This window comes from Corylus avellana, chromosome 2 (genome assembly GCF_965113065.1).
Source record: "Corylus avellana chromosome 2, dhCorAvel1.hap1.2, whole genome shotgun sequence".
NCBI classification, from domain to species: domain Eukaryota; kingdom Viridiplantae; phylum Streptophyta; class Magnoliopsida; order Fagales; family Betulaceae; genus Corylus; species Corylus avellana.
In genome coordinates, this window is record NC_142491.1 from 44872812 (window position 1) to 44886522 (window position 13711).

General features: G+C 39.1%; 3 protein-coding genes across 3 annotated transcripts; all 3 read right to left on the reverse strand.

Annotated features, from left to right (window-relative positions):
- Positions 1–1250: 1250 nt before the first annotated feature.
- LOC132167180 (uncharacterized) lies at positions 1251–6447 on the reverse strand. The gene is made up of 9 exons (XM_059578087.2): positions 6072–6447; positions 5708–5951; positions 5336–5485; positions 3940–3997; positions 3755–3847; positions 3477–3575; positions 2909–3000; positions 1959–2018; positions 1251–1853 (listed from the first exon to the last, which is right to left on the reverse strand). The coding sequence occupies exons 1-9, from the start codon at positions 6290–6292 to the stop codon at positions 1584–1586; spliced, it is 1287 nt and encodes a 428-aa protein (XP_059434070.1). The 5' UTR covers positions 6293–6447; the 3' UTR covers positions 1251–1583.
- Positions 6448–7229: 782 nt separating this feature from the next.
- On the reverse strand, positions 7230–9545 carry LOC132167228 (L-type lectin-domain containing receptor kinase VIII.2). Its single transcript, XM_059578134.2, has one exon. It carries the CDS (start codon positions 9400–9402, stop codon positions 7381–7383), a length of 2022 nt encoding a protein of 673 aa, XP_059434117.2. The 5' UTR covers positions 9403–9545; the 3' UTR covers positions 7230–7380.
- A 1031-nt stretch (positions 9546–10576) lies between these two features.
- Positions 10577–13209, reverse strand: LOC132167564 (large ribosomal subunit protein uL6). The gene is made up of 3 exons (XM_059578576.2): positions 12752–13209; positions 10914–11036; positions 10577–10796 (listed from the first exon to the last, which is right to left on the reverse strand). The coding sequence occupies exons 1-3, from the start codon at positions 13124–13126 to the stop codon at positions 10707–10709; spliced, it is 588 nt and encodes a 195-aa protein (XP_059434559.1). The 5' UTR covers positions 13127–13209; the 3' UTR covers positions 10577–10706.
- Between the last annotated feature and the right edge of the window lie 502 nt (positions 13210–13711).

Consider the following 13711-nt stretch of genomic DNA (forward strand, 5'->3'; position numbering starts at 1 on the left):
GTCCTCTGTTTATCATATGAGTTGTTGTGTTTGTTCATGAGGGTAATTGCCCTCTAGCTGGAGAAGGGATATGAATGAGGAGAAAAGAACAAGCTATCAATTTTGTAGTCAAAATTTGAAGAAAGAAAATAATCCAGCTTGAAATACTTTGCATCGTAAGTAGAAGATATATAATGCAATATGAACTTGTCTAAACATTTGTACTGAATCAGAATTTAGCTTGAGCTTGAATGCATCGTCTCTTCCTTTGTGAATTGTGGTGTACGTTTGGTGCAGTAAGTTGGATGTGCATTGTCTCTTGTCCATTCAATATTTTACTTTAAGGTGGAGATCATGAAAGTTAACCTTGTTTATATATATATATATATATTTAGATCTGCAGTTTTAGTCATACGAATACGACTAGATCTAAACAATTGCCTACTCTGTTGATATCCTATTTATTGTGACGTTTGTAATTTGTCTTTCTTGGGACATGTATCTATATTAAACCCCCCTCCTCCATGAGTTTGATTGAACTTTGGAGTCTGCTCATTCATCTACTTCCAGCTAAACGAGTTTTGCATTCATTAGAAATGCTGAAGTCTGATTGTAATCTCCTTAAGAATTTGAATGGGATTACTTATCAAAAAAAAAAAAAAAAGAACGGAATTTGAATGGGATGAACTTTGGTGGAAGGCCCGGGTGATTTTTTTATGAGAAAATCTGGCAAATGGAAGAATTTGGTTCGAGTTAATATCAGACGTTCGTTGTCAGTTCAATGATCGCTAAGTTTTTATTTTTTGCCTTTGCATCCTCGAGTGAGAGAGTTTGTAGACCCAAAAAATAGATCCCAGAATTTCTTCGCAAAGCGGGGACATCGCAGGGAAATCAATGAAACAATATGGACCGAGTCAACCCAGTCCTGTTGATAGACAGAAAAATTCCACTGTTGAAATCAATAAACAATCTTACGCAGGTACACACGCATGAAGTTATGAACTGATTGGAGATCACCTAAGCCAGCCTCAAATAGTCTGTACCTGTACAACCTAAACCCAATTGGAATCTCCAGCTATTTTAAAATGGTCATACGAGACCCGCCAACCCGGTCCTATCTGGTTAAGTGACTGCATAGGCCAAAATGTATTTGGACAAGTGATTTTCATGAAGGCTTTTTCATAATTACTGCCCAAATTGCTAACAATTTAGCAATTTTGGTAATAAATTGTTAATAATTTTAGGTCACATGGCACATAAAAGATCAAACAAAAAGTATATGCAAGTAAACTAAAATAAATCAGCGTAGATGTTCACAACTAAACCAATAGAATATAATGCAAAATGACTGAAATTTTTTCGATTCCTTTGTCTAACTTTGCCGGTAAGAAAACAACATCCTATAACTGCCCATACTACGTGGACAAGTGCTCTGCCAAAAGAATAAGCATCCTAAAATCAGTCTGCTGCTATTATCACCAGCTTTCCTCTCTTCCAATCATGGAGAAACTTACAAGTAGAATTAGAGCGAGAACCACAAAACTGACAAAACACAGTGTAGTACAATTTGATTTAATTCCAGAATAAGTTTGGTAGGATCAACTCTATAATCCTTCATTGGGGCTCTGAAGTGAAAATCCTGGCTTGCTGTTGCCAAGATGACCTTTGTCAGCTGTTTTAGCAGTAGTGAGGCTCTCAACCCCGGTTTCTCCTGACGAAGAATCGCCCTTTACATCTAACATTAACGCAGGGGAAGAGGTTGCATGAGACCCATCACCGGTACCATTGCCAATCAGGCTTTTGTAAATAGTGAGTGCTTGAGCCATCATGCTGGCAGGATTGGCAGCCGAACTAGGAAGCAACATTGTTGTGCCCTGATGAAAAAAGGAACGCAGAGAGAGAGAGAGTGAGTTTAGTGAAAACAATTGAGCACCAACAGATATACTTTGCATACAACGATATACAGGTCTGTTCTTTACCTCCTTGGCAATATTACTAAAGGCTTGAATATATTGCTCAGCAATTCTCAAACTCGCCGCCTGCAAACCACACCATAATAGTAGTTCCCAAACACAATCTTAGTAAATACATATTTTCATGTTTCTAATAATATGTATTTTCATGTAAATGTACAAATGCTATGCACCACCACACAACATCACTTTTGTTTATGAATCATGTCTATGCTCAACTAGAGTCAGCCCATTCAAACGTTTATTCAATTTTTTGAGGGTACACCTTTAAACTCAATATTCAAGTTTTTTAGTGGAAGTAGCATGTAGAACCTCATTATAATAACAACCATACATCATTTCTTGCACATCCTAGCATCATCGAGACCAAGGTAGACAGCTCATAGCTTGCAGCATTCATTCAGAAAACTACATATTTGGTCCATCTGGTACAGGTACAGCTTTATGAAGAATGAATGCAGATGCATATTCCATATGAGGGGCAAAGCGAAAAATATAGGATTTCCTTGATATGTTTAGACTTGTCAACAAAGCCTAAACAAGCCCTGAAATGAAAAGGTTATAAATTGCAAAGGTGCACTGAAACGAAGTGCTAATAGCATGCCTTCCAAACCACAATGAGCCAAACGTGTGAGATTTCTAGTTGTAGAGCTCTATCATGCATTCACGGGGTCAAACAGTGCAATGTATTGATTGCTCTGACATTTAAAACATTCAAAATGAAGCATTGTAACCAACTGGACTACAACTAAGTGCAAACCTACCATACCCACATTGTCAGAAGTAGCACCTAAGAGTGGAAACCAGATGACATACAAACTCAAATGGAATGGGCACCACCATTTTGGACTCCCAAACATCTATAAATTCTGCTTCCTCTATATGGAACAAAGACATGCACAATGTATAATGTCTAGAATACTGAAGGTGCACTCAAGAGTATTGAAGGATCTCACCTCTACTCCTCCATTTTCCTTGAGGGTCTGTGACACCATGGCGATTCCTTCAGCTGTTGCTTTTGCTCTAGCAAGGATGGCTTCAGCTTCACCTGATGAAGAAGTACTGTTTATAGATGTCTGAGAAAAGCGACTTATCTATCATAGTAAAGGAGCATCAACATTGAGATAATCCACGTGCCCCTTTAATTTGTGTTGGCTATATTAGGTTAGTGGACAGGTCAATAAAAAGAGCTCACAAGTTGATCATGACAAGCCATACAGGAGAACATGAACAAGGCTCTTCAAGGACACTTGTTGCAATCCACATGTAACTTACCTTTGACAATGCCATACTTCACTAACTCCTGACAACCTCTGACAACAGAAACATTCTAATATAAACCAAAACTTGTCTTAATTCAGAATTCTATCATGGTCCCACACTAAAAGTATATACTCATATGAAATAGTAGATCTTGTTATGGAGATATCAGCACTAACATTATTAGGATTTAAAAAAAAAAAAAAAAAAAAAACTGACACTTTCATATCATTGGCATTAAAATATACTGAAATGATAAATAACCTTGCGCTCTGTTAATTTGATCCATCTTTGCAGCTTCAGATTGTAAGATTACGGAACTCTTCTTCCCATCAGCAATATTGATGTTGGCCTGTCTTTCTCCTGTAAATTGTAAAGGACCATTAATTTCCAGGACTTGATAAGGCTACCAGACAAAGGTGCTATGCTAAATCAATTTCACAGATAAACAAGAAGGCCACAAATCGTCAGTACGCCCCTAAAGGTCACGCAAATTATATAACCACATGGAAAAACTTGACATATTGAACAGACTTCATTACCTTCAGACTCAAGAACTTGAGCTCTCTTTTTGCGTTCCGCTTCTGCTTGCATCTCCATAGCTACCCTCACTCCACGGGGAGGAGATATGTCCCCTAAAGAAGGAAGGCAAGGAAAGTGTTTACAAGAGTCCACGGGAACATTACCAAATATTCTGATACAAGGACAAAAGCCAAAAGTGACTTACTTATTTCATAACGAAGGCATTGCAGGCCCCAGTCTTTTGCAGCCACATTGATTGACTCCTGCATTAGTGATGCCATTACAAAGAGCTTTTACTCATTCTCTAAATTATTTTACGAAATATAAGAAAATGTTGAAACTCCAGAGAACCCAATTAGATTTGTGATTGATGAAACAGATTAGAAAGTACTGCAACCTCTAAATACAAAGTGATAAGAAAACTGAAGGGGAAACAATCATATTGTTGAACCACTTCTTCTAGATTTCATATTTAATCCTATCCATTTCAAATTTTGATGATTTCCTGCTAGTACCAAAAAATATACATATCCTAATAATCTGACTGCAACTCACATAGGCACAAAAAATCAGACCTTAAGTCAAAACAATGTCTGACTTAATAAAGACCAGGCATATCCATGGTTGTTAAAATTCCAATTTATATCTTAAAATTTTACAAATCCAGAAACTCAAAATGATGCAATCCACATTTAAAATCTTCTATGTTGAGGATCAATAAGATTCCCATTTGAATTATGGGATCTAGTAGGATCCCAATCCTACCTATGATTTTGTTGATCCACATGACCTTCAGTGTTGTTCATTGGCAATATTCTGTATTAGAGTATCAAAGGCCCAAAGACCACTCAAATAAGGAACTTAAATTTTTTTAGAATGGAAAGAGGGTTGGAATGTTTAGAAGATAATTTGAACTTGATCAGGATTATTAAAAATAAAACATATTTTTTGCAAGTAAGCCTATTTAGATTTGCTTAATCTTCAACGATATTGTCTTGGCATCATCTTCAACAATATTTCTACCATACAGTGTTATTGATGTAACTAATGGTGTTTTGTTTAACATCAAAAAAGTATTAAGTTAGAACAAAATACACGTATTTGCTCCATCAACTCCCACCCCCTTCCCAGCCACAAAAGAAATTTCGCAGAACCCAAAAGGAGTGGAGAAGAAAAGGTTAAGGAAGAATGTCAACGGAATTTCTTTACATCATTCATGTATCAATTTATTAAATGAAATAAACTATTAAAAACATTTTTTATTTACAAAAAGTAAAGTCATGAAACTAGGGATGAGATGAAATACTTGCTCCCCACCTTTCCTTCCCCCTTATTGTTTCCAAATAGAATATATTAGTTATGAGATCCAAAATCCCATTTGTCCTTAGGTTGGTTAGGGGCATTAATAGGATGCATTGCTGTATATAGTGTTTTTGATTCGTATCAGTGATACGCCTTACATGTTTGATTCTATTTGAATCAACCATAAAAACTGTAAGAGAAAACTCAAGGAGAAATGTATGTTCTAAATACAAAGCAAATACATGTCGGATTCTTCACAATTAGACTATTAAAAAAACACTTGAGCAAATCAAACTAACCACTATCTTTTCATTAAGCGTGTCTCTTTCCTCAAACGTCTTGTCCAGAGTGATCTTACCAAGCTCACTACGCATTGTTGTTTGCGCAAGCTGAATCACCGCAAATATGGGATTCTCAACACCATAAGAGGCCAGCTGGGGGTCCACAATCTGCAGCAAACGCATTTGAGCCGAGAAAACAATTAACCAACGAAGCAAAGGACACAAATCCAGGTCAATCCAATAGATTCGAACTAAGCAACCCAATAACTAACAAACCAAACAATACAGATCCAAATAAACATTCCAACACTAGAAGATTAAACCAAGAAAACTATTATCCAAAACACCAAAACGACAAAGACCCAGTTGATAAAATCTCAACAAGAGTACCTTGATGTAGAGCACCCCATCGATCAAAATGTTGACATTGTCCTTAGTGATAGCGGACTGGTCCGGAATGGGAATGGCCTCTTCCTTCAAGGAATGCACGTAGGCAATCCTATCGACGAACGGAATCAAGAAATGGATCCCCGAAGGCAGAGTCTTCACGTACTTGCCGAACCTCTCAATCACATACGCCTTCTTCTCCGGCACTATCCGAACCCCCCAATTCACCGGCGGCGTAATCTCATAGCTTCCTCACATCAAAACGCACCAAAAATCATCACCCAATTGAACAAAAAACCCAAAGAATCCAACAAACACATACACAACTATATACGTATACGCGCATGTATGTATGTATATGTGTTACCTGATGCCTGGGTCCCGACCAGTGCGAAGAAAGCGGACTGGGATTGCGGAGGAGAAAGGGGATTGGGAAATTGGAAACCCTTTTGGAGAAGAAAGATTGGTTTGTTTGAGAAACAAAGGTGCAGAAGAAGCAGAGAAAGGTCTGGAGGCAGTGGTGTTGTTAATGGCGGATTGGCGGAGGTATCTAAGGGATCTCAGTGAATTGGCTTTCCACATATTCATTCTCTGGGTTTTCTGGGTTCTTGGGTTTTTCTTCTTCTGGAAATGTAAAGCCCTAGCAAAACCTTGTTATGACTTTCTGCTCGAGTTTCTCTCTCTTTAGACTTGTCTGGCTCTCTCTGCAAACCCAAGCAGCAAGCTGCTCTAACTGCCTTCTGCTATTTGGGTTTTGTCTGAAGACTGAAGCAGTTAAGCAGCCGAATAAGTGTGCACGGGTTGGGCCGGGCCGGGCTGAGTTTTGTACTTGAATTTCAGGCCCAAATTCACTTTTGGTTTGTCTTGCATAAAACAAAAAACTAAACTAAACAAAACTAAAACAAAAACAAATTTCAATATAAATATGCATTTTGAATTGTCTATTTGGCTTGTTTTGCAAGACGCAAATAACAATGAAGAAAAGAAAATGGAATTAGCCTACGCGTTCTCGTATAATAGGACCTTTGTTTAAATGCATGGCAATAAAGAAGTCTTCACGTGAGAGAGTTTATATGAATTTTACGTGTTTAAGCAATTCAAATCTCGTTGGATACTTACTTTTTAGTTAGCCTCAAGTGTAAACTTTTGCGATTACCAGGTAACATTCACGTTAGCATCTTCCATCCCTAGACCTTTCTCTCTACGGTGGAAATGATTCGCCCATGTAACAAGATTTTTTTCAATTTTATTTGTACTCTTATTTCATCTTAAAAAAAAAAAACAAAAAAGTAAACCTTTTTTGTGGCCCAGCACTCTTCCTAGCCGTCTCTACATTCTTGCTGTGGCCAACCCATTTTGACAACAAATCCACACCAACTTTCAGGCAAGATAGATAGGTTTAGCAGCAAAGCTGACTTGGACCTCGTTTTGATGTATTATATGTAAGGAAATCCACCTCGTTTCAAACCAATACTTATATTGACATTTGCATGAATCAGAATTTTAACAGTGTTTCGGAATGATCTATAAATAAAAATAAAAACCCATTAACATAATTTCAAACCTATGATACAACATCATCTTCAAAATCTTATAAACATCTTAATTGAATTCACAATCCAAACTATGCCCATCTTTTGTAATTGGCTATTTCAAATATGGCTATTTATGTGGGTTCACTTGAAAGAAGCACAGGAATAGCCAGTGCAAAGGCCGGTGGTGCTGTTGTAGGGGAACAAAGAAACAGGCCTTGTCGGTGGCAGCTCAGGAATCGGTCCCTCCATGCTCAGAAACTCCACCACCTCCTCCATACATGGCCTGCCTTTGGTCTCGTTTACTGTGCAAAGCAACCCAATTTCCAAAACCCGAATTGCTTGCTTCAGGTTGAGCGCCGAGCCCATTCTTCCATCCACCACCTTCAACTTCTCATCAACCTCATGCATCCTCCAAGCAAAATCCAGCAAATCCCTCTCTTTCTGATCCACCTCGGCGTCCAGCCTCTTCCTTCCGGCAATCACTTCCAACACAAAGACCCCGAATTCGAACACGTCGACCTTTTCACTCACGGCTGATTCGAATTGTCTTGAGTCAGTCCCGGAGAGCACGAAGCCGAAATCGCCTATGGCTGCTCGGAAACTAAGATCGAGAAAGACGCTGGTCGTTTTCATATTCTTGTGGGGTAGTTGCTTGGAGTGTAAGAAACAAAGGGCGTCGGCCACATCTTTCACAACCTTGAATCGCCGACTCCATGGAAGAACACCGACACCAAATAGCCATTTGTCGAGGCTTCCATTGGTGAAGAAGTCATACACAACCATGACTTCGCGGTTATCTTGACACCAGCCTCTGATAGGCAACAAATTTGGGTGACGAACCCGGCTCATAGCACCGATTTCCTTCAGCAGTCGCCGCCTATCGAACCCCTGCGAGTTCAGAAACTGGGCGGAGAACCGCTTCACAGCTACTTGGCAGCTATTGGAAAGCTTTCCTCTATAATAAACGGCTCTCGAGTCACTACCCAGTATTTCTAACTCACTAAAACACCTGGTTGCAGAGGAAATCTCAGAAATGGTGAAACGGCGAGGTTTATTAGGAGGTGTTGGCCGTTGTTTTAAGTCCGGCAAAACAACAATACTGTTTGATTTATCATGTCTGCGCTTACCGTTAAGGAACAAAGCGAGCAGAACCACCAGAGCCAACGCCACCACAGCCACAAAAATCAAGAAGCTGCTTGGCGGTTCAGCACGAGCCTTCTTGGTGATTTCCATATCTTCGAGGATCTTATTCTCACATGTTTCCGTCGAAGGCATGCGGAGAAAAGCTTGGCTTGTGGACGTGAAGTTCCATGACAATACGTTGTGGATTTGGGTCAAGTTGCCTGTGGAAGCTGAGAAGCCTACAAACATGTATTCTTTCAGAAACGGCGAGAGATCAAGTGACTCGGAGAAGATGGATTTTGTTGGGTAATCATCGTCGCCTGATCCTAAACGAATGTCCATCCAACGGCGTGGACCATCGTAGGTGATCCAAGCTCTATGAACCAGACCATCCTTAAGGACTACACCAACATCGGAGGCATTGAATGTTCTGGTGGAAATGATGCTGCCCAAGTTGATTCCCACATGGTTGTCATTCGGGTCTTTGAATCCGGGACTTTGATGTGTATCAAACTCAACAGCCACTGCTTTGTAGTTGTCCTCGCAAGCGTCGTTAAGCATGGCGAGCCATGGCCCGGACCGTCCGACAGTGAACTCGTCAGGGACGATGATGAAGGTAAGGCCACTACCGCCATATTCGCTGCCATTAGAACTCAGGTGGGTAGCATTGTTCAACTGAAAAGCAAAGGTTGTTTCGAAGGAAGCTGGGGTTTCGGTGTGCGGGTCATGGAGGCGGATGGGGGAGGAGTAGAGGGCTCGGCCTGCTCGATGTCGGATATCAATTGCTTGCGCTTCATCAGGGATTTGGAGAGCACCCTTTTCATTTGACAACTTGGCACTGCCTAGGAGCTTAACATCATCGACAATTCTGGGATTGTTATTGAAGCTGAAATCCGGGAAAGACAGATGCTTTGTTACATTGATTATAGGTCCACCAAGCCTCTTGTCACTTGTTGAACCAACAAAAACAGAGAACTCTTCTCTCAAAGCCAGGAGAATACACAATAAGCGTATCAACCAGGGGGTATGGCAGAAAGCCATTTCTGAATAAAAAGGTAGATTTCAATAATTTTGTAGAAGAAAGATATGCCGGTGTGGGTATTATAGCAGCGTGAACGCTACCAAAAGATTACGTACGTGGCTAAATAAGAGCCCCTATGTTAAAGGATAGTGGTGATCATGAATCATGGACTCTTGTCTGTGCGTATACGAGAAAACAACAAAGTCCGACATGTCAAAAAATAATTAAAATTTAGAAGTTGACAGATGAAGAGGAAGTATATGGTCTGTCCTCACAGAAAAAGTTCTAGTTGGGTATGATTAAATGGTCCGTGGGGTACACAAAAGGTAGGTGCTATGTCGTCTTCCTCGGGCCCCCCAAGTTGGCTCTGTTGTGGCACCGATTACGACGTTACCATGATTAAGTAACACAAACGAAACCGCAGGGACATCAAATCAAATCAAGAATTCTTCCTCTCATTATTGCATATTTGCATTGCAATCAATCCAAGTAAAGGGCTCAAGAAAATTTGTGTCTGATTAAGCACACAATAGAGAGAGCGAGTTCAATCACTAGCTCCAAATTAGTCTTAGCCACACAATTTCCAACATGTAATACCAAGATAACCTTCCAATAAAATAGTCTAGACCAGGCATAAATTCCTCACTTTTGTCCATATTAGCCCGTCCATATCGAAATATCCAAATAAACATAACTATTTCCGACTTCCGATAAAATTTTGCCAACAATTCACCATATGAATAAGAAAAACATTTCAGGTGAAACGGTAAGAGTTCATATTTTTTTTCTTCAAAGTTGTGAGATTTCTCCAAAATCAATTTCAAAAATATTTCACAACTCATGGTTTCCCACTGGCTGTGATAACAGGCACAAAATATGAAAATCGCAGTCAAAACTTGGGATAAAAATCAAAACGTGAAAATTTGATAAGGAAACTTTGCGAAAACAGAATTAATAATTTCAGTAGTGCAGACTAGATTTATAAGGCATATACATTCGCTTACGGCCGCTCTAGAAGTGGCTGGATCCAGCATAAACCACAGTATAGCCATTCAACACAAATTAACTCCAATATATCAAACTTCGGAGAATCACAAGGACAAAACAAAAACACCCATTTTATAGCAAATATAGGCAGATATAAAAGTTGCATACGAAACTGTAACCCACGAAGATAATTTTGAAACCAAAAAAAAAACCACAATACAAAATTGTAGATCCAATTCCAAACATGCCCATGAAATTGTTCATAAAGTTGTTCATAACAAGAAAATGCCATAAGGGAAGTAACGCAAAATCTAAGATAAATATTCCTGTTTCACCATCACTCCTCATTACCAAGGATGGTTCCTCTCTCACTCACATAGATACCATCAAGGAACTTCCGGATATCTTTGTTTTTCACATGGCATTTCTGTAAACCAGAAAAAGATAACAGGTCAGCACGTGCAAGTGACATAATATAGAATTGACTGTAAATGTGTGTGTGTGTGTGTGTGTGAGAGAGAGAGAGAGAGAGAGAGAGAGAGACCTGGTTTATCAAGGCAGCAGACCTAGAAACGAGTTCAACGTCATTCCCATCTAATACTAGCTCATCCTTCACCTTTTCAGAACGGAGAATGGAAACCCCATCAAGCATGTCCACCTTTCTTACCTGATGCAACCAACAAATACAAAGTTAATCAATGTCCATCACTGGAAGGTTGACTAAGTTGAAATTTAATATACATGATCCAGAACTTAACCCATAGATACACCGCAAATACTAATTCATCAACCTTTCCTTTTACGCGTAACTCGTTAAAAAAAGAGAATGAACCTCTTTCATGCTATATTTATAAAGTTAACTATTACTTGAGACAGAATCAATATCTCCCCCGCCCCCTCTCTTCCTCACTTGTATTTTAGGTGCAAGAATTCATGCATCGAGACTTGCATAAAGCAAGTATAAAACCTGTTCAGAGAACGCATTTATGATTTTATACCCAAACGCAACACTGCACTTTCTTCACTCAATTGTAGATTAGAGACATTTAGCTATAACAAGTAGAACATGCAATGCCAGTTTATCCCTCACGTATTACAAATTAGTTATTGGTCATCACAAAGAAGGCTTGTAACACCCAAGGTATTTATTAGGATGACTAAGAATATTGTGGTTATAAATATTGAGTTTAAGTTAGATCAAATATATTCAGAAAATATATTTGATGTCTAAATTAATTTTCTTGGTTCAATTTGAGAAGTAGTTGGTTTGAACTAGAGTCTGCTTTGCGTTATGAATGATTTGTCATTCAAGATTTAAATAATTAGACTTAAAATAAAAATGGATTAGTTTAATAAGATAACAATATTAATTTAGACATCAAATATATTTTCTGAATATATTTGATCTAACTTAAACTCAATATTTATACCACAGTATTCTTAGACATCCTAATAAATTCCTTGGGTGTTACAAGGCTCACAGTTTTTTTTTTTTCTAAAAAAGACCAAGAACCTGAAAAAACAACACGGGAATAAAAATGAACACAATGTTAACCACCCAACTCCGACAACAGAAAAAACTAAACTAAAGAAGCAAACATTGCATAATAATCCAAGACAAGCATGCTTCCAACTCTCTAAAGCATATAATACTAAATGGGTATTCACATTCAGAGAGTGGACCAACAGAAGGGACTGAACATAAATTTGGCCCAAAAACAGAGTCTCTGAGTATCCTCCCCAGTAAGTACTCCACAGATACCAACTAAAATTGAAAATTCCAAAAAATCAACATAACCACACATTCCTTTCACCTTTTGTGAGCATCAACAGATTTACGACCATAAACATATTTGTCTTTGAAACAAAATCAAATGTAAGCCACGGATGATTACTGCAAATATCCACATCCGTTTCCAATTTTATTCATTCAATTACACAATTTAACGGATCCTCAAGAGTAAAGAAACCCAAATAGTACTTCCACCTATCAACCAGATATACTAAATAAACTGTTCATTTCAAACCCAACCAGCTATCGATTTCACACATCAAACAGCTATCAACATTAGACGAGAAACAAAAGTAAATAAACACCAAAACTAAAAAGGACTATGAAGCCGAACACCAAAAACACTGTTATGAAGCAGGAAAACTATGAGTAACCATTACAAATGCGATCTACATTTCACATCAACCAAAAACATGAAAAACCCATTCAAATACTGTAACCAATCCCCACAAATCAAGCAACAATTCGTATTTAAAGAAGTCCCAGAACACAAACAAACAGAAATTAACATAAATCTTCATGATCCAAACCACCCACATGCCAAAACCACGAAACAGAGCAAACCGAATTGAAAATAGCCAAAAGGGTACCTTCTTTTCACCAAGAAAGTTACGGATCTCGATGGCCTTGTTCCCGTTTGTGATGCTGGCGTTGATGGGAAAGTGGGCGTACACGAACCTCATCTTGTAGCGGTAGCCCTTGGTGACACCGGTGATAAGGTTCTCGACGTGGCTGAGAGCAGTGCGGATCGCAGCCGATGTCTTCCTAGATCCGAACCAGGCCTCGACCTTGAGCTTGCGCTTGCCGGTTTCCTCGTCAGTTATGAGCTGAAAATCAAGCTGCAGGTGCTTGAAGTTCCGGGTGAGCTTGCCACGGGGGCCTTCCACCTCAACGATCTTGGCGTGGACCTTGATGTTCACACCGTCGGGGATATCCATGGTCTCTGAGGAGAGAATGGTCTTCATCTTCTCGCTGTCTCTCTCTCTTTCTCTCTGAAGCGGCTCTGAGAAAAATGGGAGCAACCAAAAGCCCTAGCAAGATTAAGGTCTTATATATAGCGGTGACCGGTGTATATGTGACTATGTGTACGCAAAACCCTAAAACCCCAAAGGGAATTTATTAGAGCCCTAAAATGGCTGAGGATGGGCCTGCTTTTGTAGATGTTTGTTTTTCATGGGCCCAACCCGGTCGGCTTAGTTGACAATTGGACGCCCATTAGATGGAACTTCCGCAATCTTTGTGACTTTTTTTACAAAAAAAATAAAAAATAAGGGATAATTACATTTTCCCCCCATCAATTACAAAGTATTATCACTTTGCCCCAATGAACTGAAAACTTTACTGTCTGACCCTATCAAATTACTATTTTGTGCCCAAAACCCCATTTCCATCTGTCAAAGGCATTAACTCAAACAGTCAACCCATCATGTGTGCCCCACATGTCATCTTGAAATTTTCTATCTCACCTTTTTTCCCTATCAACTTCAACGCATTATCATTTTACTCTCATGAACTGACAACCCTACTATGGGCAAAAGTAAAATAGAAAA